Source organism: Sus scrofa, chromosome 18, assembly GCF_054392235.1.
Source record: "Sus scrofa isolate SSC_HxYL_T2T_F1_AM1 chromosome 18, Sscrofa_HxYL_maternal_Yorkshire_Landrace_v2.0, whole genome shotgun sequence".
In the NCBI taxonomy this organism is placed as follows: Eukaryota; Metazoa; Chordata; class Mammalia; order Artiodactyla; family Suidae; genus Sus; species Sus scrofa.
The window spans coordinates 11,683,038-11,710,189 of NC_139400.1; the positions used below are offsets into that span (position 1 = coordinate 11,683,038).

Below are 27,152 nucleotides of genomic sequence, written 5' to 3' on the forward strand. Positions count from 1 at the left end.
GCCTGCCAGAGGGGACGTTCCGTCAGCCGGGCTCTTCCCTGCCCGCTGCCACTGTCCCTGCCCGCGGCCCGCAGCGGCCGTCGAGGCGCCACGGCACGCCGGGCAGCAGCCGCCGAGCGCGGGACTTGCGGCTTCGCCCAGCTTGCGCTGCGCCGGAGCAGAGTCCAGACACTCGAGTGCTCCCTCTGGCCCTGCCTGTCTGTCTGTCTGTCCGCCTGTCTGTCTGTCTCTGGCAAGTAAATAGATCCTGACAGCCATTTTCTGGGCTCCATGCCGGAGTCTGCCTGCTCCGTGACTTTCAAAAAGTATGACCTGGATTAAGTGGAGTCGCTGGTTTGAACTTAAGTTTTTCTTCTGTCCACTTTCAGCCCTGGGCACTTTTTAAAAAGCAGCCTGGCCGCGAACGCCTTAAATGATGTAAATACTATTACAGTATATACACAGTGTATCAGGACAGCAAGACGCTTCACGGGGGGGTGGGGTGCTTCCACGCGGCTGCAGGGGAAGGTCTTTTAAATCGTGTTCACAGGAAGATGAGTTTCCTGCCCCCTCCTTTTTTGTTTGTTTTTCTGAACAGATTCCCCTAGCCCAGTCCGAGGCTTTCCTCACTGACCTCTTGGAAAAAGTGTGTGAGCGAATGAACGACTACAAGCTGGAAGAAGACCCGGTGACCCAGGAGAAGACATTCAAGAGATTTGCACCCAGGAGGGGAGACGAAATATACAAAGAATTTAAAAAATTCTTTTTTTACTCTGATGCTTACAGACCCTTGAAATTCGCGGTAAGCGCTCTTCCTCCCTGAGCAATTCTGGGCTCCATGAACGTACTTTTGTGCTCTGATTCTCTGCCTCCTTTGCTGTTTGTTGGCGGGGGGGGGGGGGGGGGGGGGGGGGGGGGGGTTTGAGTTCCAAGATGTGCCCATTCACATGTTATTAGCTTTGTTGTCCTCAGAGACTTGCACTTAGAGACTTGCCTTTTGAGCTACCTGGGGGCTGTGGTCGTTGTCTCAGTGGAGACAGTGCAGTGCTGTTTTCCAGAAAGGGCGTTGCAAATCCCAGGGAGCTGGAGGCACAGTTTGCAAGGAGCTTTGCTCCCATGGACACGCTGGGAGGTGGGGGGTGGGGTTGGGGGGGACTCAGGGTCCCCTCTTCTCCTACAGGTTCCCTCCTAAGGAATCAGGGGCTGTGGATCCTAGGTTCAAAATCCAAATTAAAATGAACGTCCTTTTCAAGTCTTTATAAACAGTGGAGGGAACGTGACACGTCATCTTTTTCCTCCTAAGACTTCACAGAAGGGAGAGCATGTTACCCCTACGTGAATTCAAGTATTTTAGCGCAAACTCAGTTAAACAAAGGCTGAGGTATGAGAGTTGGCCTTATGCAGCGTTCTCCTCCCATCATGATGTTTATTTTGTGGGCATGCTGGCCTCTGGCTTGCCAGGATGTCCCTGGCAAAATATATGGTGAGAGCTTTCCCTTTCCTTAATGCTGTTGAATCAGACCAAGGGCCGGGAAAGCCTGTTTGAGAAAAGTCTTTAGTTCACACGCTGGCCCCAATGTCAGACACCCTGAGACCCTGAGAAAAGGGCTGCGGCTGACTTTTGAAGACTGCATGTTAATTAAAAAGTAAAAGACAATAATTCAGGGCCGAACGGACGGTGGAATAAGACTTGCAGGGAGAAAGTGTGTTTGCACTTCACAGGTCTGACATAAAGCTATTACCATGGAATTTAAATATTTGAAAAATGCCCTTAAAATTTTTGTTAGAGTCTCATTTAACGAACTTGGAAGGTGCGTTCCAAGCCTCCGGTGAACGCCCTTTAGTGGCGTCACAGTTTCTGAGCGTGTGAGCTGGTGGCTCCCCAACTCAGAACCAGGCTCCCCTCAGAATTTAAGGTTTGCAGTTACCGGAGCGAATCTGAGCCCCCTCTTCTCGGCCATGTCAGATTTGGGGTGGCAGGGGGACGTTAAGGGAAATGATGGCTGGGTGGCTAAGTGGTATGAAGAAGCGCTTTGGTGAGTAAACTGTCAAAAGCCTGTTCGCCAGAATGAAACCGAAGGATGCCTCTGCTGTGATGGCTGAGAAAGCTTAATTGTTTTCACACCCCAGCCCCTGTTTTAAAAACCACACCATGGATTATTATGTTAAATCTAGAGGAAACTGGTTTAACCGTTTCAAGGAGCAATGTTCTTTAAAGTTTTTGAAGGGAAAAAAAAAAAAAAAAAAAAAAAAGGAAGGTTTTCAGCTGCATAAATAGGAGCCCCTGCTCCCTATTCGTTGCGTTCCATCCCAGTTGGAGAAAGAGAAACAAATAGAAAGAACCATTTTCCTGCCTCCTCCTCGACTTGCAGCATGACTGAGGACTCAGCCACATCTCTGGAAGATGATGGGTTGATCATTGATGTCTTAACCCAAAAGGGCTGATAAAAATGGCCCACCTTGGCAACCTGCTTTTATATTTTCAGCTGCTAAAATTGTGACAAGTCCTTCTAACAAGAGGTCCTGTGAGCACCTATCTATCCACATATGCTGTTTTTCTTTTCTACAGTGTGAAACTATAATAGAAGAGTACGAAGATGAAATATTCTCACTTATCGCCCAGGAGGCAAACCACCTCGCTGACAAGCTGTGCAGTGAAAAATCAGGTACTGTGTCTGATGTAACATGTGCCCTCACCCGCCCACCCCTCTCTCCCGCTCAGCATTGCGGCATGTCTTTCTCTCTCTCTCTCTCTCTCTCTTTTTCTCCAAACCAAGCCTCGAGCCTCTCTGTCTCCCTGCAACCAACAGGGTCTCCACTGAATCAGAAAAGACACCGTGTGAGAGAAAGCACATGGCCTTGCTGGTTGTCTGTCTTACCCTCCACGTTTCAAATGAATTTTAAAAATGCTTGATTGCCAATTGGGCAGCAGCAGATGCTGTGTCAGAATTGCATGGATTCAGGCTACTTGCTCTTTTGAAACTTTTCGAGCTGGGTTCTCCCTCCTGGACCAGGAGAGGCGAGTGTTTTTATGGCGAATGGGTCTGCTACCTCCGCTCCCAGAAGATGGGCTCTTTCTTTAGTAAGACATTTCAAAGGTTTTTTTTGTTTTTTTTCCTCTTTGTTTATTTGATGCTGGATTTTTTTTTTTCAAGTTCCTTTTCAGAATATCTACTTCTTAAATTTTTTTTTTTTTCTGATAAAGGGTGGAAAAGAGTACTTAACTCGTATTCGTAAACACACACACACACAACACACAGTCAGAAGCTGGAAAACACTGCCTGAGGAACTTTGTTTCCTATATACTGAGTTGAAACAGGACCATCCCTGAGCCCGCCCCTCTGTTTGGTTAAACAGAAACCTTTCTGTCTGTATCATGCTGATACTTTTCAAATACACTTGCAAGAATGTAGGATACATGGTACGTCCTTTGTAGAGCTCTTTTTTTAAAAATGCATCATATATGTGAGGGCAGGGATTTAAAGCTGGGGGAAATACTGCAAATATTTAGGCAGTTGCAGAAGCTTGAAGTGTTCTGAATTCAGCGATTGTTTTCTTGATATTATAATTATAATAAAGACTAATATACCTGCATCCACAGGATCAGAGTTTCTGCCAGAATCCTTAAAATAGGAGCTACTGTGCATTCAGAGATAAATATTGATGCCATCAAAAGTTAGTGAGCAAGAAAGTCATGAATTCCCACCCAGATGACAAAGTTTTCTTCTTGAGGCGATCCTGGGGTTGTTTTCGGTTTAAAATCCAGTTTGGTTGTCCGTTCAGAGAAGACTTTGGTGCCATGATACGGTCCAGCGTGAGAGAGCTTTTTCCACTGATGTGGGGTGTGTACTGTTGTAAGTTGTAAAATGCAGTATTTAAGAGCGTGATCACAATTGACCAGAGAAATTCCTTTTCGAGTTTTAGAAACACTCCAGAGACTTATGCATGCATTTAGGTATAAGCAAAAATGTAATCCACGATATTGGAAATCCTTGTTTTCCCGTTGTTTCTTCGTAAAGAGTTGGGGCTTGTTATAACCGTGGATGGCAGATGCAAATCACGTGCTCTAGGAACACCTGTTCAGATCCTACAGAAGGGCTCGGTAAAGTGTCACCACCACTTCATGGCAGTAGTTGCCTCAAAGAATCAGATTCTGGGGGAAAGACTCTGTTCCCAAGCACAGCAATCTGACTTAATTTCAATAATATGAACTGTCTCTTTTCCACTCCTTCTGCATATTTATAATTGGAAATAATTCATGTTATTCTTAAGAAAATACAAGCAGAAAGCATCAACTTAAGATATGTGCGAGATCACTAGTGTAAAATAAAACATGATCAGGAAATTCTAAAAGCCTTGACTTTTAAAATACTGATTAAGTACTTACCTAAATATCAGTGCCCCGGAACCAGTGAGAAGATAAGGTAATCACCCCAAAGCGTCAGCCCCCACTGCATGGCTGCTGCAGAGTGGAGTTTTTCATGTTGTTTCTCTATGGAACCTACTTACAGATGGTTTTAAACCATTTATAAATGAAAAACTGAGAATACGTTAATCCTACAAAGAGCCAAGAATCCCCTCTCCCCGCAGCCCCCAATACCGAAGGACATTAACACCACATAATCAGGTAGAGAGTTTTGCAAACTTAAAAATGATTGCCAGAAAAAAAGCTAAAACAGCCGAGCGAGGAGAGTCATTCCTATTCATGACTGTAGCAACGAAGAAGCAGCATGTGTGACCACATTGGGATGGTTTCGGATAATTGTGTAAAAGGTGGGACTCTCATATTGTAGCAAAACTCCAGATGCTTTTGAACATGATGCAAAATACAAATACAGTAAGTTCCCTGCCAGAGCATGACATCCATCCTCTGGGCTTCTGTACACAGCTTTGCCATGGTCACTCTGCACGATTTAATGATGTTTGAAAGATATGATCGTGTGTGTGTGTGTGTGTGTGTGTGTGTGTGTGTGTGTGTGCTGGAAGTTATGAAGCTGAGTTAACCAATAACCCTTTCCCTCGTATATCGTATGTGCCAGACACTGTACCGAAAGCTCGTAAAATGTCCACATTGCTTTTAGGAAGATAAATACTCTTTTCAAAGATAGATCTGTCTAGGACTAGAGGTTTGATTGGAAGCCTAGTCTTTTTATATACTTCATATACACTTAATGGGTGTGTGTCTGAATTTGGCTTTTTTCTATTTAATGTAGACCTTTCCTTTTATTTTTAATGATTCCCTGGGAGCCGACAGTGGCTTGTTCCCAGACTTTTGAAAATTTCAGCTTCGGAGGTAGAATTGACATAGACAATTGTAAGATATTTAAAGCAGACCTCATGCTGATTGGATATATGTGTACACTGTGAAAGATTGCCCCTCCATCTAGTTCATTAACCCACGTCTATCTTTAAAATATGAAGATGCCAAGGTTCACCCCCTACACACAAATAAATGGGGAGTAACGGAGAAAACATACGTAAATTTTAAGATGACTGTGTTTGGATTTAAAAATAACACGGTCGTAAGAGTTTCGTGAACATGCGTCATCATCTTGACGAATGGAATATATCTCAGGGAAAGGCTGCAGGATGGCAGGTGGATCTGTGGCTGCCACGACAGTTTTGTTCACTGGATTAAAAAAAGTTCTCCCATCCACCCTGTTCTTGGGCTGTGAGGCAGCAAGAGCAATAGTGGGTTTTTTCTTACGTGTGTCTTTTTTTCCTGGACAGAAAAAAAAAAAAAAAAGCAAGTTCCTTAGAATTTCTTAGTGGACTATTTTGTGGCACATGACCCAGGCTTCTCCAGATTGTCATTCTGATGCCTTGAAGTAAAAACGATGTTTTAAAATCTTGGTAAGATATAAGGGCATGATGTAAAAGAGAGCTAAAATCCACTCGGGGTAGACATATGACCTTAGGTCACGAATGACGGACAGTCTCTGGTTGGTGGAGGCGTTCTTTAGGTAGGCGAGCATATAAATAGAAATGTAAATATAAGTATAAATAGAAGCCTGTTTTGTATACAGATCACTTCGGCTTTGATATCAAATCTCAACATTTAAAGACATCAGACTAATTAGGGTTTGTGACGTCATCGTTTTGAATGCCAATGAGGTGGGTCTCAGGTATCCAGAAATGTTTAGCCTCCATTTAAAGTGAAAACATTTTTCCCTTTCTGTATGAACTTCCGAGCACTAGTGGGGGTATTACATTCTAATATTCAAAAGACTTACTTTCAAGGCTAATACATAATACAGACTAATAGAAAGGCTAACCTAGGCCCCCCTGTAAATACATTCTGTAGCTAAAATAATCCCAAGCCTCGGCTGAAGCGAGCTGGCCTTACCTGCGTCCAGCTGGAAATGCAGTGTTTGGAGAAGCCTTGTCGCCTCTCCGCTCCTTGGTGTAAAATGCCCAGCAAGCTGATGGCCTGTTTGACGTAGTCCTTAAACACTTTCAAAAAGGCTCCTGGGGCCACAGGCAAGATGATAAAATCCCCAGGCTTTGTTTCAAAATGCTCCAGGAAAAAAGACTGGAGGAGGAGCAAGAAGAGCAGCGGCTGACCAGTCCATGCCAAGGTCACGGTCCTCTTCTTTCTGCTCTTGCGTGTGTGGGAAAATGTCCCTGCCAGAGTCCTAGACACGAGTGTCCCCCAGAGTGTGATTCTGCAGAACGCATATGACCTGCGGCCGGCCGACGTGGGTAGTGATGCTGTCTCACTCTGTTTTGTCCAGGTCTGTGTGACACTTCTGCTCATCACCCTGAAGTCGAGGAGTGACGGTGCTTCTGGTTAAAGAGGAGGCAAGTCACGACCCCAAAGGTCAAGGTCTGCATCTGTGTCTTCATGTTTCTTCTTGAGGAGAAGCTTGGTCTCTTGTTTATACGGCGTTGTCGCGTGTCTGATATTTTATTGAAAATCTATTGTTTGGCGGCCTGACAAGCCCCCCGTGTTTTCCGTAGGTGAAGCCTAAGAGGGCAGAAAACAAATTCCCTTTGCGGCTTTTGATACACACAGGCTTGGCAGGGAAGCTTTTCATTCAGCAGCAATAGAAAAAAAAAGGGAAGACATTTCATAAATGCAATAAGGATTTAATAATAGGTACTATATGTTTCATGCACTTAGACACGTATGATGCTCTATTTGAGAAGAACTTGATATTTTTTCCATGACTACTTGATTGATCCTGAAATTAAGAAAACGTATTGCTGCAAATTCCCAGGGAATTGTTCCGGGCTATGTAGCTCTCGCTTAGAGAAACCAACTCGCTTCCTATGAAGAATGAAATTCAGATTTCTGGGAACCTTCGGTTTGAAAACGTTCCCATTTCTCTTCTGGAATTAAATGCATAAAAAGTAGTAAATACTTTTCTAGTGAACAAGAACAAGCTTGGCCTTTCTCACGCATACATTCTAAAGTCCATAAGTTAGAAGGCTGACTTATTTTTCGTGGGTTTATTATCAGGTCTTTAAGAATGACACCCATGGCTGTGTTTTGTTTTGCTGCAAACTCTTCTGTTGTGCCTTTGTTTTTTATGACTTTTGGGGTGACATTTAGCAGGTAGATTTTCCCGCTAACCACCCTCTCATTGCTTCTGTGGAGGTTTTTGCAGGGGTGGAGATGGGTAGGGATGTAGGTCCTTATGGGACGTTAGTTCGGCCACGTTAATAACCAGTGTGGTTATAGTCTCGCTCTGGAAGTCCTCGTTGTCTCTGTTCAGTTGACATTTATTGGAATATGACTTGCATGGTTTCAAACATCCGGGCAGGGTCTCCACTTGTTTTAAAGAAGAAATTCTCATTGTTTTTGCTGAGACTATAGGTAGGATGCTGTCCTGTCCGCCCAGAGCAGAAACTCTCTGCCATGTGTCACAGCGCTGCCTGCGAAGCCCCACCGCTTAAAGCGCTCAACTGACTCTTCGGGAGAAACCAAATCTCACGTTGAGAAAGAAACACTGGCCACAATGCAAAGCAGGAGCTTTCTGTTTTGCTCCCTCTCCCACTTCAGCTCTTGTGAAAAGTCAGATTTTTTTTTTTTTTTTTTTTAAGCTAAAGTCATGTATTTGGGACAGCTGAGAAGGTTTGTGATATTTTTGATATGTCTATAGCTGGTTAGGTAGGACCGATCCTATCTGCCATAACCTACTGGGCCTGCCCTGCATGCAGCAGATATAAAGGGGAGATAGGATTTAAGACTAATGAGCATCATCTTACAGTAGCGTAGTAAAATTGTGACTTAAAACGCCATCCCTGCATCTTTAGTAAACTGACCTCTTTAAGCGTAATTGAGCATTTCAAATAGTAAGTCACAAACATTTTCCTAATTTGGGCTTCCTTGGTAAATGCACTGAACGATTTTTCACGGGAACGTGGCGGGGACGCTGGCATACAGTTTCCACTGAAACTGTAGTATTTGAAATTATAGAAAGGTTGCTGGCGTCTTTCGCGTACTTCTGTTGGCAACCCCTACAAATTCTCACATACAGACAGTATGTGCTAATCCTAGAATGTAAGAGAATTTGAGTTTCTGTTTCCAACCTACGTGACCGCCGGGAGGTTCACCTTCTTCCCACTGATGGGTGGGTGTTGATGCTCCTGCTTTGAGTGGAAAGAACCACGCATCTTGCCTCTGCTGGCTGCTGTCTTAAGGTTTTGCTAACTATGGCTTTTCAGTTTTGCCTTGGTTCCCAGTAAAAACACTCTTGTCTCTTACAAGATTTTTGCCGTCTCGTGACTTCTGTATGTTTTCTTTCCAAATCAAACTTTAGTTAAACGCATGCACGTGTTTGTAGCTGTTGATTAAAACTACACTCGAGTCCTAGACATAAGCCACTGCTTTTCTTACGGCTGCGATGGGATATGACTCTTGCGTTTCCCTCTGGGTCATGGCGAGGCGCGAGGCTGCGCTGCTTTTGCGAATGAGCAATAATGAGAGGTTGGCTGCCCGCCTCCCCACCCCTCCAGCCACATGCCTCCCTTTCTAATGACTTCTACTGACCCCAAACGCAAACCAAAGCAAAAAGCCAGAGAGAAGAAAGAGGTGGGACAGAAAATTTTCTCAGAGTCCATGAACAGCGCCCTAATTCTGGGTCAAAGGACATTCCTGGAGAGGAGGCGGGGGCTCTAATGCTTATTAAAATAAGGAGGGGAGAGGACGTGCTTGAGACGGATGGTTTCAAGGTCTCCTTTTACGACATGGTTTCTTTGGGTCTTCATGGAAGCCTTCTGTGACCCTGTGCTGATAAAGAAAAAACCAAATTGGCGGAGATGAGCAGCGTATGTTTTGTTATGTGAATTACTCTTTGCTAAGAATAAGCCAAGACCAATGCATCCTTGTCACTGAGGAGGAGAGAGTGGAATACAGCAGAGTCCCAAACGGGAGAGATCAATATTTGATTTACTAAGACAAGCCCTAAAAAAAAAGAGAGTCAATAGCTGGTTATATTTTTTAGACTTGTGTCTCGGCTTGGTGGATATTTATTCATATATGTAATAGCATTATCTAGATAAATAGTTTAAGCGATGTAGCCGTCTTAAAATTCAGAGAGTAATGGGATATGAGAAAAAGTCATTCTTTGATACGATTGTGTGAGCTGTTTTAAAATCTAATGGAAATCTCTGACCTCATCTTAAATCTTGAAACCCATTCGGTGGCACATTTCATAGTTTTAACCAGTATGCAGTTCCCAAGGATACTATATGGTCACAATAAAAAGTATGCCCATTTGATACAGGTGTGTTTTTCTTAGGATGTTCAGCTGTGATTTAATTCTCCTTCCTAAGTTTCTCAAATTCCTCCATTGATTTGCTTTTTAGAGCAAGGAACTACATGAGTTGAAGGTCAGATTTCACACATGGAATTAAAATATGAAAATCCTAGGAACTCATTGTCCTTGAAGTACCCAGGAAAAGGGGCGGGAAGTGACGTGGTTCTCTCTGGGCGTCCTATTTACTGCCCCCTTACCCTAAACAGATCGCCTCTTCGTGCTGTTTTCAGGACCTGCCCTGGTCCAAGGACACGGCACCTGCCCTGGTCCAAGGACACGGCAGGTCTGATGTAGTATTCGCTCATTTGTCTGGAGGGCCATCACCTGAAAAAGCAGGCTTTGGCTCCTAAGGACAGTGTGAGGAAGTGCGTCTAAAACATCAGACACAGCTCTCTGCCCTTCCTGAGTCTCTGGGGGCTCGGGAGATGGATGGCTGATAAGACTGTGGCTACGCAGACGCAGCCTACAAACCTGCACACACAGATATCAATGAAGTCGGGACACAGAGACGTCAGCTAAAGCTTTGACTGCTCCAGAGTGAGCCCAGAGAAGACGTGTCTGGAAATGGCTTTAATTCCTTAAAGGAAAAAAAAAAAAAAATCATGCCTATGCTCCCATCTTGACTTTCGAGATGTTCAAGAAAGAAAAAAATAACCCAACCTGTATAACATGCATAGAAAATATTCTACCCCCACAGCAGCAAAATATTTAGGAAGCATTCCGTCTGTGAAGGAGTGACTGGAAAACAAACTGTGCAGTTACATGGGAAAGGTATTAGCATCTTATTATAATATGGCTCATCTCTGTGGAACACAGATTTCCAGGAACCATAGGTCAAAGTTGTATTATGCGCTGCAACATAACAGCACAAAGTAGAATAATAGCAACATGATAGCACCAAGCAGTCCAATGCAAATACCTAGGAGAGAGTCGGTTTGGTTGAACCACAGTGTGGGACAAAGTTCCTCAGCTGCAGGCGTGTTTGATCTGTGATGCAACTCAGAGGCATGCATGCCTTCGTTTGGAGCAGGTAAAGATTCTAGTACCTTCCGGAGTTCCGCTATGGCTCAGTGGGTTAAGAACCCAACTAGTATCCATGAAGATTCAGGTTCGATCCCTGGCCTTGCTCAGCGGGTTAGGGATCCAGTGTTACCACCAGCTGTGGTATAGATTGCAGACACCACTTGGCTCCAGCGTTGCTGTGGCTGTGATGTAGGCCGGGAGCTGCAGCTTCGACTCGACCCCTAGCCTGGGAACTTCCCTGTGCCACAGGTGCAGCCCTAAAAAAGAAAGAAAAAAAAAAAAAGTCTAGTAACTTCTTTTTCCTTTCGGGATTGTTAATAAACCCATATCTGAGGAATGCAAGTTCCCTAATGGACTGTCGGATGCCCCATGTCAGTTAATTAAGCATGGCTGAGACGGGAGAAGATCCTGCAAGGGATAAGCTGAAATATTAATACCAACCGCAAACTTTATGAATGGAGAGGTTGGCGCCTGAAGAGTTAGAATGTACTCCTGACATGTTATATTACGGGCTCGCCTCGAAGCTGCTTTCTGAACAAGTGGGGATGTCTCTGCTGCATATTCTCTGCTATCAGCCGAGAATCCTGGAGGTGACACCATTGTCCACGGAGGGAGAGAAGATTGCCATCGGGCGATCGGCATTGTCTGGTAGAAACAGTCTTTCCGGCTGTATTGTTCTTCATCAAAGCGCCCTGATGAGGCACCTTCATGCCCCATGGTTTGTAGAAGAAAGCAGAGAACCAAAAAATAGACTATTTGGTCCCCATTAAAAATGGACCCTATTTAAAGCCACATCGTATTAAAACAGAGCGAAATCTCATACAAATGCCGCTTCAATAAGTGTTATTAAATTATGAGACCTTTAGGTGAAAATACACCCTCGAACAGCCTTTATATGCAATCAAAGCTGTGATGAAAGATTAATACCCTCAGATTGAGCGGGGTTTTTTTTTTTTTTTTTTTTAACCAATACCCCCAAATGGTGAACAGGAGACGTTGCATCTTAGCGACACCTTGGAGCCTTCGTGTGCACTCAAACCTGGACCCCGTTTTGAGCGTGCAAACCCCCGGGGTCTGCATCAGCCGTGGGCTGGGTCTGCCGTGCGTGGGCTGGGGCGCTGGGTGCCTGGGCACGTGCTGTGATTCTTTCTGGTCAGACCACCAAAAGCTCCTCCTTTTTCCTGCCCACCTCCTGGTGCTGGTCCACAGACAGACAGCCATCTGGAGCCGCATGTGTGTTCAAACAAAGCGCAGGGAAAGCTGCTGACTGTCTGTAAGAGGGGGTGTGATGCAGTCAGCCTTGAGAAGGGAATACTGTTTCCTTTTTTAGAAATCCTTTTCAGGGAGTTTCTGCTGCGGAGCAAGGGAAGCAGCCCTGGGTTTGACCCCCTGCTGGCCCAGTGCGGTCAAGGATCCCGCCTGGCTGCCGCTGTTGCGTAGGTGGAAACTGTGGCTCAGCCAGAGTCTGATCTCTGGCCCTAAAACGGGGAAGCAATCCTTTCTGAAGTTCCATGGTGGCCTGGCGATCTAGAGTTGTCACTGCTGTGGCTCTGGTTGCTGTTGTGGCTGGGGTTCGATCCCTGGCCCAGGAACCTCAGCGTGGGTACAGCCAAACCACAAAAAGACCCCAATCCTTTTCCTTCTACGTGGTGTCTGAGCTTGGGTCCAGCAGAGCCAACCTCCTGTGGTTCCTGCGACATTCCCAGCAGTGGGGAGCTTTGTCTTCTGCGCTCACCGGTGCCAAGGACACCCCGTGACTCAGGGCCAGGAAGCCCTGGGACCAGAGACCCCCACCTCTCTCCGGAGAGGGCCATGACACGACTCACACAGAGCCCCCAGGTGTGGCAGGGGAGGGTCGTGCAGCCCCTTTGTCTGTGGTGTCCTGCGTCCTTGCTCTGAGCAGCCCGAGGGCCCTTGAGCCAAGCTGTCCTTGTCATGAGTTCCAGGAGCAGACACCTCAGCAGCCAGCCCGTTAGGCTCAAACTCAGCATTTCAAAGGGAGGCCCTGACATCCTGGATCTGAACCTCGAGAGCCAGCCCAGCTCGCAGCCCTTCTCTTAGTTTGGCTGCAGAAATGGCGTTTCATCAGTAGATCTGAGTTCACCACGTGCCCAAACCTGCGCCCCTCCCCGAGTCCCCTGGGCCATCGGCTGACCCGGGGCAGATGGGGCCGTGACCTGATGCAGCCCCTCTGACCGGCGACCACGGCAGCTGGCATCGCTGCCGACACCTCCACGGCCACTGGGTGAGCCCCACTGAGCCCAGGGGCACCTTCCGTATGCTCGCGGCTCCACCCTGCGTGTCCCCTTGTGGGTCCAGTGGGACCAGGACGGTGCGCAGCCCCTCTAATGTGGGGGTGGGCTTGTGTGGCCCCGGGCAGGGCTCCCATCTCTCTCCCCTGAGGGCTGCCTCTTCCCCAGGCGACCAGCCCCTCTATCAGCAGTGGCTGCAGATACGGGAAAGACCTGGCTTGAGGCGGTGAAAACACAAAACATGCCAGCGACACGCTTGGAATTTGGAAAGTGTGTCCGCGGCTGTGGGTCAGAGTGAGGGAAGGCCTCGGGTAAGGCCAGGCGGTGGTGGTGACTCTCAGCTCCCCTGTAGTGAGAATGAAGCAGCAGAGGCACCCAGGAGGCAGGTGGGAGCCTACAGGTGCCAGGCGCTGAGGCTGCAGGTGTCCTGGCCCCACACCCCTTGGGGACACCTGGGTGGACGAGCGTCGCAGCAGGTGGACATGACCCTCAGAGGGGGACAGAAGACGGCCCGATGGCCGTCTATTCTATTTTGCAGCAGGACTGGCAGCAGAGCTGAGGGGCCCGCCTGCCTCTGCCCCCAGGCCTCACTCTGCACCGCAGGGCTGGATGTCCTGGGGGACCTGCGGTCTGGGCCTTCATAGAACTCTGATCACCTGGGGGCTTGGGACATGGGTGTCAAGCTACACACAAGCTCAGATTGTAAAATTATTGCATTGAGTTTGGGTAACTTTCAGGAGAGTAGAAAGCACTTCTTTTTGGTAGTTGCTCCAGGTTCTCACAGAGCCCAGGGTGCCCCGGAGGCGGGGGTGCCTTCGATCCCTTTCGTGTTCATGTTTATGTTTGATGCCAGGCCTGGGACCAGTCTGTGTCCTGGCAGCCTGGCAGACCCAGAGCCTGCTGCCGGCTGGGAACCAGAGAGCCCTGCCCGGGGGCTCCCTCTTTCCAGAGTTCCCTGCATGGACCCCCTGCTGGCCCCCTGCTCTGCTGCTTCCCCTGCTGGCCTGACTGCCTCCATCGACGCTGCTGGTCTTTCTTTCCATCCTCTGGGGGGACCACATTCGAGACCACCTAAGGGCCTCCCACCCCTGCTCCCTCCTTCTGAGGTCCACAGGGCCACTGCGGGAGCCCTTGTCCTCTGAACACCTGGGAGGCAGGTGTAGACGGGAGCAGGCAGGGCCCGGACAAGCGGCCCCAACTAGGAAAACTGCAGAGGGCACGTCTGCCTCATTAGCTTAGGTTTGCTTCCCTAAAACCAGATAAAACAAAATGAAAACTGCAAAAACAAACAAACAAACAAAAAAAAAACCTACATTCTTTCTTTCTTCTTTTTCTTTCTTTTCAGGGCTGCACCCATGGCATATAGAAGTTCCCAGGCTAGGGGCTGGATCAGAGCTGCACCTGCTGGCCTACACCACAGCCCCAGCCACGGCCACACTGAGCCATGTCTGTGACCACAGCTCACGGCAACGCTGGAGCCTAAACTCACTGAGCAAGGCCAGGCTTCGAACCCGCATCCTCCTGGATCCTAGTTCTTAACCTGCTGAGTCACACCGGGACCTTCCCTACATTTTTTCTTATAAGCAAAAAGAAATACATGTGTTGAGAAAATACAGATTTAAAAAATAAGAAAATAAACATGTTCTCAAATCTATCCCCCAGCTAACTGTTTACCTTGTGTGTGTTCGTCTGTGTGCATGTGCGGTGTGTACATGTGTGAAATATACAGGGTGTCCTGTCCCGTGACCGGCCTTTCCACTCGACGTGCTGCGAGGGCCTTTCCGTGCCATTCAGTCTCCCACACTATGAACCGCAGTGGCTGCCAACTGTTTCCCTTGTGTAACACACACGTCACATTTATTTAATCTCCTGGGTCCGATCATTTAGATTATTTTTGATATTTTTATTGTTGTGAAAAGGCAGAAGTGAATTTTGGTAGCTGAGTCAAGTTCAAGGAAATTCCCAGTGGGGAGGTCCCTTCGTGGCTCGGTGGTTAATGAACCCAACTAGGAACCATGAGGATGTGGGTTTGATCCCTGGCCTCACTCAGTGGGTTGGGGATCCAGCATGGCCATGAGCTGCGGTGTAGGTCTCATGCACAGCTCGGATCTGGCATTGCCGTGGCAGCGGTGTAAACTGGCAGCTGTAGCTCTAATTCGACCCCTAGCCTGGGAACTTGCACATGCTGCAGGTGCAGCCCTAAAAAGCAAAAAGAAAGAGAGAGGGAAGGAAGGAAGAGAAAGAAAGAAAAGAAAAGAAAGATTGATTCCCTGTGGATGAATTTCCATAAGCAGGAATGCTGGGCAGAGGTGCTTGCAAACTGGCCTGAGTCCCGTGTGGTCCTCGTGGGGCAGGTGCCACTCTGGCCAGTCTCCACTGGGTTCCTCGCTGTCCAGGGAGGCCTTGGAGTCTAGGACAGTGCCTGTCCTTCTGGGGACATTTGGCTCTGGAGCATTCTGCCCCGTCGGGCAAATTCCTTCATCTTTGGATGTAATTTGGTCCAAGAAGGTCCTATGTCCTCAGCCCAAGGACAAGAGAGCCTGGACCAACCACACCGGCCCAACACAGTCCCCAAGCTGGGGGTCGGGCTGGTCACCCAGGGGCAGGCTGAGCCCCAGCGCTCCGTTGCTGTAGTAACGGCAGTGTTGGTGGTGGACGTGGCACAGCCCTTTACAGTTTATGGATCCCTTCTGTGGGCATTTGGCATAACCCTCATGGCAACCTTTTCAGAAATGGTTATCATCTCCACTTGCGGATGAAGAAGGGTCTGGAGAGGCATCTGTGACCAGTGGCAAAGGCCCAGGTGTCCCCACTGCAGTGCCAGCGCATCTCCCCTGCAGGCGATGGTGGCGCCCGAGGGCCAGGTGCGCCCGTGCAGGGAGGGCGTCAGGAGCCCTGGGGAGCCCCCCCCACAGTCATGGGTGGGGCTTTGCTTCACCAGGAGCAGGACTTTGGGGACAGCACCAAGGGCTTGTCCACCAGCGACATCTCCCCTGTAAGATCGCGACAGGGAAATACACGTCGACGGGGGGCAGACAGCCCCCTCTGCACCGTGTGGGTGCGGGGGGCTGAGCACGGCATGGGGCCGCGCCGTCCACTGCAGTCCTCCGTGGCGGGCAGGGCAGGCAGGTCACAGAGGCCCCACGCGGCCAGGTGGTGGTGGCCAACGCAGTCCCCACGTGTGCCAGCACAGCCAGACCTGGAAGGGTAGCCCAGACACTGTCCTACAGCCACGTCACCGAGTTTGCAGGGGCAGTCGTAACACTCTTCTGAACTCGCTTTCCCCCCGCTTTGTCCTAGAGAGATGCTGGTCTTTAGCAAAGGTTCATCATCCCTCTAGACAGAGTTTCTGAACCTTTTGTCTTTTCTAGGGCGTCTGGTGTAGGTCCCAGACGTGGTTCAGATCGCTAGGTCCTGTGACTGTGGTGTAGGCTGGCAGGTACAGCTCTGATTCGACCCCTAGCCTGGGAACCTCCATGTGCCACGGTACGGCCCTAAAAAGACGAAAATCAATCAATCAATCAATCAATCAGTCAATAAATAGGAGTTCCCGTCGTGGCGCAGTGGTTCACGAATCCGACTAGGAACCACGAGGTTGTGGGTTCAATCCCTGGCCTTGCTCAGTGGGTTAAGGATCCAGTGTTGCCGTGAGCTGTGGTGTAGGTCACAGACACGGCTCAGATCCCGAGTTGCTGTGGCTCTGGCATAGGCCGGCAGCTACAGCTCCGATTAGAGCCCTAGCCTGGGAACCTCCATATACTGCGGGAGCGGCCCTAGAAAAAGCAAAAAGACTAAATAAATAAATATTTACCCAAAAAAGTCAACCGTAAGCTCCACCTTATATTTGGGTGGCCAAGGGGGGGTGTGTGACCATTGGGTCCTTGGGGCTTCTGCTGCCAGAGTTGTTTACAAAATAAAGTGTTCTGGCAAAGTACTCCCCCTGCGAGATAGACTAATCTCACATATTTCCAGGAACAGGTGCCAAAAAGAATGGGACAGAACATGATAATCTAAAGGAAAAGGGAACACTTTCTCCCTTTCCATAAGTCAGAGGCTTATGGAACTTCCCCTGAATTTTCCCTTCTTGTCACTTGTTCCTGCATCCCCCCGCCCTGAGTTACTGACTGAGTCAGACCTCCCTTTTTTACCCAAGATGCTCTGAGCATCCCAGAGAGCTCACGGAGGAAGCTGACACTCACTCTTTCTGCCACTTCTTCCTCTCCAGCATCCCCTTGGCATTCGCACCCCTGCTGTATCACCTTTCACCGTAGTGCCCCCACCCACCTCCCCAGATCCACCAGACTTCATGGACTAAGATCCCTCCTAGCTCACATCCAGCTGCCCCATCCTGCCTGCACCTGCCTCCATCCTGCCTGCACCTGCCTCCATCCTCCCTGCCCCTGCCCTCCCGTCCTCCCTGCACCTGCCTCCCCATTTTCCCTGCATCTGCCCCCCTCACCCTTTGCTCCCAGCCCTAGTTCTGCCCCTACTTGCTTCCAACCTATGCGTTTTCTCTCCAGTGTCGACTCTTCCCGCTCTTATAACATTATTCCCGCTCCTTCCAGGTTTCTGGGTTCCAGTATTCAAGTGTCACAGCCTATTTGAAAGCAGGATGAATATATTGCGAAGGTATCACCATTATACGTCTAGAGAGTCGTCACCTCGCAATGTTACCGCTTTTTTTCTTTTTTTTCTTGTGATGGGATTTTCAGATTTGCTCTTAGCAACTTTCCCATGTGCGGGAAGGGGCTGTTAACCCCGGTCATGCAGCTTTTATATCACATCATTCTGCAGTGGATACAGAGAGCGAATCATTACCTTGCATACCTGAGCCGAACACAATGTTACATGCCAACAATATCCATAAAAATAAATACATGATAAGCAAGGGGCAGGTGGTGGGTGCCTGGGGGCAAAGGGCTGGAAGCAGAGGGACGCAGCAGGACTCGATCTTGACCTGGGCAGTCAGGTCCTCCCCGCAGGCAAAGGGCTGGGCTAAAGGACCCTCTCTCTGCTCCTTCGATTCCTCCGCGGTTCTGCGAAATACCCTTCATGAGGAGGCCCAGGATAAGTTTTTGTCCTTGTGGTTCTTTGTGGGGCTCCTCCTGCCCTGCTGTGTCTGCCTGTTGCAGTCCTGTTTCTGGCCCCTCGTCCCTGTGTCCCCACATCGCCACGTCGGGCTGCCCCCCAACCCCCGGGCTCACACCCTCGCCCAGGAGCCCCGTAAGGCCTTTCCTGCCCTGGTCCGCGCTCTCATCGGCGGCTCCTTCCCCCTTGGCTCGTCCTGTCGGCTCCGCCTTGTTCCCCGAAGCTCCTTCTGCTCTTCCAGCCTTTGTTGGGTTGTCTCCTCTTTTCCCTTTTGTTTCTGTGGGTTCTCGAGACTGTTTGCACATTAAAAAAATTTCCGTCTTCCACGTTGGCCCTTTCTCTCCTGCTGTACCGCGGCCACAGCCGTGTTTCCTGCGACCCGCCGCGGATGCCTGCGACCAGCCATGGCAACCGTCGGAAGGACGGGCCGTGCCGCCTGGATCAGCCCGCTCCGGGCCTCCGCTTCATCTTGGAGGAGGGGATAGAAGGAGCAGCCCAGGACTCCCAGGGGGGTCAAAGAAGAAGGTTCTGGATGCCCAGATGTTTGGGCAACGCTCCCGGGTGCTTCTAGGCTCTGGGGCTGCGGGCGCAGAGCAGAGTTTAGTGAAAGAGGGCTTTGCTCTTTAGTCATGATGCCTGTTGCTAAAAATGAGGAGACCGCTCTTTGTAACAGAAAATAACTCCTTAACCAGGGAGCCGTGCCAGGCCAGGGAGCATTTCAGGCTTGGCCCAGGGGCCCCATCTGTCTTTCACAGTGACACTTTCTGACAGGTGTCCTTCTTGGAGAAGCTCAGCCCCCTTTTCCTGACTGCGGCCAGGCTGCCCCCTCACTTCCCAACCGAGCCCTGCGGTTCGGGCCCTGATTAGACATGAAGAAGAGCCCCTCTGGGCAGAGCAGATGCACCTCACTTCCTGGGACGTGACTTTTTCTCCCTGGGCCTCGCCCCCACCCCGAAGGCCGCAGGCACACAGAGAAGGCAGCCGAGCGTGCAGGCCCCGCGGCCCCTGGGCTCACCGCCTGGGAGTGGCCCCTTTACCCTTTGCCTTCTGGTGGCTTCTGAACCATGAAGTCCTGGTCATTGGTGCTCGGGACAATCCCGGGAGGGAGGGGCGGGCCAGGGGCCGGGACCCTGGGGTTGGGGGTGCTTCCTGGGCTCCTGGTGCCTGACCCAGGCTTGTGTCGCCAAGACCGGGCTGAGAACAGCCAAGTCACAGCAGCGGGATGCTGGCCAGTCGTCCCCCCTGTGCTGTGTGGGAGGATGGGGCTGCCTGGGAAGGGCAGGGGAGGACAGTTTGTCCCCAGAGGGGACAGATAGAGGCCTGGACAGGAGCAAACGTGCCCTGTGGCCACCAGGCACTGCTCTGCCCAGCAGTCTCTGCTGCCTCTTGGCTGCCTTTCTTGAGATTCCACCACCTAGGCCGTAAAGCCCGACACTGGCCTGCAGCCCCGCTCAGAGGCCACTTCCCTCCAACCGGTCCTTCGTCTGCTGCCAGATGAGCCCCCGAGCACCACCCTTCACCACGCTCCTTGATGTCGTCCACTCAGGTCGGGGGCCCCTGTCACTTTCTGTGCTGGCCTCTTGGTAGGTGGTTCTGACTTGCCTGGGCACCCTTGCAGTGCCCCCCGGGGTGCCTCTGTCCCCTCCTCCACATGCACAGTTCTCCCCCAGCCACCTGCCCAGGACCCTCACCACGAAGGCTCACCAGGAGTGGGACAGAAAAACAGACAAAGGGACAGGGGACCCTGCTCCAGGGAAGCACTGGCCTGGGCAGGGTGTCTGAGTTCCAGGCAGGATCTGTGGCGCTGGACTGCAGGGGCCGTCTGTCCAGCAGCCCTTCCATCCTGCCCAGGGCTTTATGCATCCAGCCGGGTGTCGGGGGGCTGCTTCTCAGTTTCCTCATTGGGGAAGTGGGGGTGCCCCTTGTCCCTCTCAGGGTTGCTGGGGACATGAGATGAGACCAGAATCATCCGAGTCCTCTGACAATGAAAGGCCCAGCGGCGGGAGCATCTCGCTGCTGTCCTGAGTCCCAGGCTGGGGCTGCTAGGGTTCCCCCCAGCAGCCAGACCCCAAGGGCCAGGGATCCAGTCCACGGGGGTCAGAGGAAGTGATGGAAAGGCGGGGACCCAGCGTATTGTCCCTGCACCCGGCACAGAGCTCAGAATGGTTACGTCATGTAGATGCGGAAAGACTTGAGCTGGGGTCCTGCCCTCTGTCACCCCGCCTTGGGGACGCAGTTACTGCAAGGGACCTACATCCATACTTCGCCCACTAGCTTTATAGTCAAAGTAACTGATACGGAGCAGGGGTTTGTAGCATAGCTCAGACCACCAGCTGTCCAGCAGGCTCCTTCTGCCTTTTACGGCGCCTCCTTCTACCCCAGCGTGCGGCCGCCTGGTCAGGCCGTTTCCCGCCTCTTTGCTTCGAGGACTGGCCTGGAGACGCCTCCCTGCAGAAGCGTGAAGGGGGGGGAATCCTCCTCCAGGGCTGCCTCCTTCACGCTGTCCACCCGCCTCCAGTGGCGGGTGGTCTACACTGGCAGGCAGCTCACAGCTTGGACCAGGCAGACGGCGAGGAGGCAGACAGCAAGGAGGACCCCGGCGGGAGCAGAACCGTGCTGTCCAACACAGCACCCAGGAGCCGGCCCGGAGGGGGCAGTTAACTGGAATTAGTTAAAATTAAATAAAATGAAAACTCAGATCCTCGTGGCCCTGGCCATATTTCAAATGCCCAATTGCCACGCGGGCGAGTGGCTGCCGTACTGGACATCACATCCGGGCCATTTTCATTCCCACAGAGCGTCTAAGGCACAGGCTGGGAGGGAGGAAGAGGTCCCTGGGGACAGAGCTGGCCCGTGATCTAGGTCTGTTCACTGCAGAGGTGTCACCGGAGAATTAATTCCTGTGTTCTTGGCCGAGGACAGTGTATTTGGGGGCCTCTTTGCTACGGCACTCCAGCTTTACAGAGAGATGTGTGTACATAGATATTTGTATATATACATATGAATGTAAAATGTATGTATTTTTGAATGAATATGTATGTACACTTATATAGATTAGTCCTCAGATATCTGTAGGTGCCGATATGATTGGTAAAATGTCATTTAAAAGCCCCATGACAAACAAAAACAAACAAAAAAATGGGAGTTCCTGCTGTGGCTCAGGGGTTAACAAATCCGACTAGGAACCATGAGGGTGCGGGTTCGCTCCCTGGCCTTGCTCCGTGGGTTAAGGATCCGGTGTTGCCGTGAGCTGTGGTGTAGGTCACAGACGTGGCTCGGATCCTGCATTGCTGTGACTCTGGTGTAGGCCAGCAGCTGTAGCTCCGATTCGACCCCTAGCCTGGGAACCTCCATATGCCGTGGGACCGGCCCTAGAAAAGGCAAAAAGACAAATAAATAAATAAATAAATGCCCCATGAGACTGAGAGTTGGTTTTTGTCCCTTTGTTTTCTCAGAAAGCACTGAAACTATAACTCCCATTAGGTTGTGGATCTAAAGTTTGGGGATGTTAAAAAGAGGTCTTTTCCCTGAAAAGACTGGGGGCGACTGACCCAGATGAGCAGGGCCAGAGAGGAGGAAGCGGTGTGTGGCTTCCCGCGAGCAGGTGTGACAAGTCACGCGGGCACAGCTGGGCTCAGACCGCTGGCCCTCGGTTTCGGGTGACAGGCTGTGACCTGGCTGTCAGGGCAGGGGATTTGGAGCAGGTGAGGCAGACGGGGGGCCTGGGCGTGCCCTCTGCCATCCAAGAGCCGGATAAGAGCCCGCCGTCAACAGGGACACCGAAGCACAGACAGACGAGCCCAGCGCCCACAGCTGGGCAGTGGAGGACTGGAGATTCCACCTCAGAGCCTGCCCTTGGCCTCCCCAGAGGCAGCCAGGAGTCGGGGGGAGGCGACAGGGAGCCCACTGCACAGTAAAACTCCTGTCACCCCAGGTCTCCCATGCCTCCTGCGGCCTCCGAATCACAGGCAGCCGTGCTCTTAGTTCGCTCTGATGTGCGAACACACCCCCTGGGAATTCACAGCCAAGAACTGCATTTGCCGAGGTCACCCAGCACCTTGTGCTAAGTGGCACTAATTCCTGTGCCCCCATGATGAGGCCTGTGTGGGAGGGAGGTGGGGACGGGATTCCGGGGAGGGGGGACCAGCCTGCAGGGAAGTCAGACCCGGCTGCGGGGGAGTCGGGAAGATGCGGTGTCCCAGCGCACACCTCTGGGCCTGGTCACAGGAGACACTGTCCTAGGAGGTGAAGGGGGCGTGCTGACCCCACTTGGGGCTCCCAGTTAACAGGACGGGGCGGGTGGAGACCAGAAGCCGGAGGAGTTATCCGGCCACCGTCCTGTCCTAAGAGGAATAGCCAAGAATGCAGCCGTGACCAGGCAGGTCTGAGCCAGGGTTGGGTGGAGGCAGGGGAGGGGGACACAGGGCTCTGTGGCCGTTTAGGAGCATGCTGGGGCCCTGCCCCCGATGGCCATCTTCCTGGGTCCAGCCTGGAAGGGGAGGACCCTGATGGGACAGGTCAGCCACCGCATCACCTGGCTATTGGCTCAGGAAAACACACCACCCGATCTGAGCCAGGGAGGCATCAAGACAGGTCCACAGGGAGCCTCCAGGAGGGACACTCCCCTCTCCAAGGAGGGGACACAGGTGTGGAGGTCCCTTTTCCTCTAAGGCCCCCATTCCAGCCGGAAGCCCACTTGTATCATCTATTGAGGGAGAAAGCCTTAGGACGAAGCCAACACCCTCCAAGGCAAAGAGAGAGGCAAAGGAAACCCCCCCTGGGGACATGGGTGCGCCTTCATCAAGCCTTACCTGAAGTCATCCTAGCGCTGGACTTCGGGGCTTGTCTAAGCAAGGTTGACCTGGTTTTTTCTGTTCTGTTACCGAAAGCATCCTGACACAGCTGTAAATTCATTTTACATTAAGCAACCCAAACAGGCTGGATAAATGAAGGTTCGCATCTATAACACTCTGTGCGATGCTGTTGCGATCAGTGCATTTAAAAGCGTTACTTAATTTGTCATCGTGTTTTCCCTCGTGGACTTTCTTCATGAATGGGTAGTAAAGGACAGTGACCATCGTGCCGTAGCCTCACGTTTGGATGTTTAAAAGGGCCTCTTGCTGATGGTGAGAGTCACCTGGACCAAGAAGGGCCATCTGAATCTGCCGGGAGGAAAAAGAGCCGTCCCCTTATGGTTTGGAATCATATCCTGTTTGTTTTTTTTTTTGATGATTTTTATTTTTTCCATTAAAGCTGGTTTACAGTGTTCTGTCAATTATCTACAGTACAGCAAAGTGACCCAGGCACACATGCGTGTATACTTTTTTTTTTTTTTTTGTCTTTTTGCCTTTTCTAGGGCCACTCCTGCAGCACATGGAGGTTCCCAGGCTAGGGGTCGAATCAGAGCTGTAGCCAATGGCCTACGCCAGAGCCACAGCAATGCAGGATCTGAGCCGCGTCTGTGACCTACACCACAGCTCAGGGCAACGCCAGATCCTTAACCCACTGAGCAAGGGCAGGGACCGAACCCACAACCTCATGGTTCCTAGTTGGATTTGCTAACCACTGCGCCACGACGGGAACCCGCATGTATCCATTCTTTTTCTCACATTATCATGCTCCATCACAAGTGACTAGACAGCAGAATCTCATTGCTTATCCACTCCAACGGCAATAGTTTGCACCTATTAACCCCAGACCCCCAGTCCATCCCACTCCTTCCCCCTTCCCCTTGGCAACCACAAGTCTATTCTCCAAGCCCATGAGTTTGTTTTCTGTGGAAAGGTTCATTTGTGCTGTATATTAAATTCCACATATAAGTGATATCACATGGTATTTGTCTTTTTCTGACTTACTTCACTTAGGACGAGAGTCTCTAGTTCCCTCCATGGTGCTACAAATGGCATTTTTTTCCTTTTTATGGCTGAGTAGTATTCCATTGTGTATATATACCACATCTTAATCCATTCATCCGTTGATGGACATTTAGGTTGTTTCCATGTCTTGGCAATGGCGAATAGTGCAGCAAAGAACATACAGGTGCATATGTCTTTTTCAAGGAAAGTTTTGTCCCGATGTATGCCCAAGAGTGAGATTGGGTCGAATGGTGATTCTTTTTTTTTTTTTTTTTTTTGTCTTTTTTGTCTTTTTGTTGTTGTTGTTGGTATTTCTTGGGCCGCTCCCACGGCATATGGAGGTTCCCAGGCTAGGGGTCCAATCGGAGCTGTAGCCACCGGCCTACACCAGAGCCACAGCAACGCGGGATCCGAGCCGCACCTGCAACCTACACCACAGCTCACGGCAACGCCGGATCATTAACCCACTGAGCAAGGGCAGGGACCGAACCTGCAACCTCATGGTTCCTAGTCGGATTCGTTAACCACTGCGCCATGACGGGAACTCCTCGAATGGTCATTCTATATTTAGTTTTCTGAGGTACCTCCGCACTGTTTTCCACAGTGGTTGTACCAATTTACATTCCCACCAACAGTGCAGGAGGGTTCCCTTTTCTCCACAGCTTCTCCAGCATTTGGGACTTATCATGGCCATTCTGACTGGTGTGAGGTGGTATCTCATAGTAGTTTTGATTTGCATTTCTCTAATAATCAGGGATGTTGAGCATTTTTTCATGCATCTGTTGGCCATCTGTATATCTTCTTTGGAGTCATATCCTGATTTGATTTCTTTTCTCTTTCCCCAGAGATGGAGCGTCTCTGGGCTCAGCTGAGAGCAAGACTACCGGCCCTACTGCAGGAGCCAGATCCTCCTCCCAGCCCCATGGCAGGGGCTCCAGCCTGGCCAGTGCACCCTGGGTGTTTCCAAGGCAGCGTCCTGTCTCAGATGCCTGGTTCCCGTTACCAGTCCTGACCCCGCCCAGCCCTGCTGGCCGATGATCGCCCAGCCCTGGTTGTGGACCTAGAAGCAGGGAGCCCCCCAACCACCTGCTGAACATGGGTATCTAACCTCAACCGCTCTGAGCAAATGCCTGATCTGTCCCCAGAAAGCCAGTGGGGAGAAACTCCAGCTTCCGATTTACTCCATCAGGACTTGATTTCAGATCCCAAAGCAATTAGCCTTTGGTATGAAACACAGTAACAGACAGAAGCTTGGCTCCATGTACACCTGTCTCACCTAACCCACCCCTCCATGGATGCACACATACAGGTGTGCACACCCCCAGTGCATGCAGGTGTGTGCCCGCATGCACATGGATCATGAATGGGCGTGCACACACAGGCTTGCAGGCACACGCACACACATGCACACACAGCATGGGCTGCACATGTGGGCTAGACCCTCATCGAAGGTCGGGTTGTGGACAAGGGGGAGCCCTCCCCGCTCCTACAGCTGCACATTCACTCCAGCATCTTCTCTAGGATATTTTTCACTTTTCTGAGACACAGTATTCTTATATTGGAGAGAGGCTTGAATTAAGAATCCAAAAGCCAGAGGTCCCTGGTGGATCAATGGGTTAAGGATCCGGTGGTGTCACTGCTGTGGGGTGGATCTGATCCCTGGTCTGGGAACTTCTACATGCCTCGGGTGTGGCCCCCAAAAATTAATTCATTAATTTTTGTTGTTGTTGTCATTTTAGGGCTGCTCTCGAGGCCTCTGGAGGTTCCCAGGCTAGGGGCTGAACCGGAGCTGTAGCCACTGGCCTACGCCACAGTCAGAGCAATGCAGGATCTGAGCCGCATCGGCAACCTACACCACAGCTCACAGCAACGCTGGATCCTTAACCCACGGAGCGAGGCCAGGGATCGAACCTGCATTCTCATGGATGCTAGTCAGATTCATTTCCGCTGAGCCACGACGGGAACACCAATTAATTAATTTTCAAGAAAAGAATCAGAAAACCCAGACTGTTCTCAAAGATTCTTCCCAGCTGGTGCTCCCTGGGCAGTGGCCCCGAGCAAAGTGAGGTTTCTGGCTCCCAGGCTGACAAGGCACAAGGCCCAAGGAGCTGGGCTGTGATGCAGTCACAACAGTGGCCCCAGGCAACTCCCTGGGGCTCTGGAGCCCCGCTGGCCCTTCAGAGGGGCCCAGGTTGCAGGGGGCGGGGAAGGAGAGCAGACCCTCTAAAGCAGGTAGGCGGCTTAGGGATTGTGCTCCGTCTTAGAGAACATAAGGTCCCGTCACGCAAACTGTAAAACGGCTTTAGGAGTGGGCTTCCCCAGGGCCCAGCCTTGGGACGCCAGAGTCGCCGCCTGTTCAACCTCAGGCACATCATTTTTTGTTCTTTTTTGGCAGCATATGAAGTTCTCCGGGCCAAGGATCAGATCCAAGGCACAGTTGTGACCTGGGCCGTGGCTGGGGCAACACCTGATCCTTTAACCCACTGTGCCGGGCCAGAGACCTACCCTGAGTCCTGGAACCACCTCAGGAACGGCCTCAGTCCCATCTTGATGTGTGTTCTGAGAGGTCGCCCTGCAGAGAACATGCTAGGCAGCTCGGATGGATTTTGCAGTGGGCAACAGGGACAGGGAGAGGCACGAGGGATTCTAAATGATCAAAGTGTAAGGGCCAGGAACTTACTGAGAGATGAGGCATAGGCCTCACATGAAATTTAAAATAAAAAATGGGAGCTCCCCAGTGGCTTAGTGGTTAAGGGTCTGGCATTGTCACTGCTGTGGCACAAGTTCAGTCCCTGGCCTGAGGAACTTCTACATGCCATGGCCAAAAAACAACAAGACCTGGGCCAGAGAGATCAGTGAAAACCTTCCAGAGAGTTCCCACTGTGGCTCAGAGGGTTTTGAACCCAACAAGTATCCGTGAGGATTCGGGTTTGATCCCTGGCCTCACTCAGTAGGTTAAGGATTCAGCATTGCTGTGGCTGTGGTGTAGGTTGCATACATGGCTCCAATCCATGTCTCCAAGGAGTTCCCATTGCGGCTCAGAGGGTGTTGAACCCAAGTATCCATGAAGATTCGGGTTTGAGCCCTGGCCTCGCGGTGTTTTCTGCTGCTTGCTGTGACTTTTCCTTCTGAGTTTTGTCTTGTTTACTTTTAAATAAATATAAGGTGCTGGCACTCATGTTTTGAAAAGG

The 27,152-nt window shown here is 50.7% G+C and overlaps 1 protein-coding gene across 2 annotated transcripts; it reads left to right on the forward strand.

Moving 5' to 3' along the window:
- The first annotated feature begins 595 nt into the window (after nt 1-595).
- On the forward strand, nt 596-27,152 carry CNPY1 (canopy FGF signaling regulator 1). 2 transcript variants are annotated; one of them, XM_021078816.2, is made up of 4 exons: nt 596-781; nt 2,549-2,645; nt 6,714-6,805; nt 24,807-27,152. In XM_021078816.2, the coding sequence occupies exons 1-3, from the start codon at nt 638-640 to the stop codon at nt 6,755-6,757; spliced, it is 285 nt and encodes a 94-aa protein (XP_020934475.2). In that variant the 5' UTR covers nt 596-637; the 3' UTR covers nt 6,758-6,805; nt 24,807-27,152. The 2 variants fall into 2 exon arrangements, with proteins under 2 accessions (XP_020934475.2, XP_020934478.1); XM_021078819.2 differs by lacking the exon at nt 24,807-27,152 and having other exon boundaries at nt 6,714-9,705.

What these genes read in the sequence shown, in the direction of transcription:
- CNPY1 (XM_021078816.2), top strand. Translation starts at nt 638, where the DNA reads ATGAACGACTACAAGCTGGAAGAAGACCCGGTGACCCAGGAGAAGACA. An exon ending in ACAGACCCTTGAAATTCGCG is followed by an intron (nt 782 to 2,548) that starts GTAAGCGCTCTT and finishes TCTTTTCTACAG; the next exon opens with TGTGAAACTATAATAGAAGA. An exon ending in GCTGTGCAGTGAAAAATCAG is followed by an intron (nt 2,646 to 6,713) that starts GTACTGTGTCTG and finishes TGTTTTGTCCAG; the next exon opens with GTCTGTGTGACACTTCTGCT.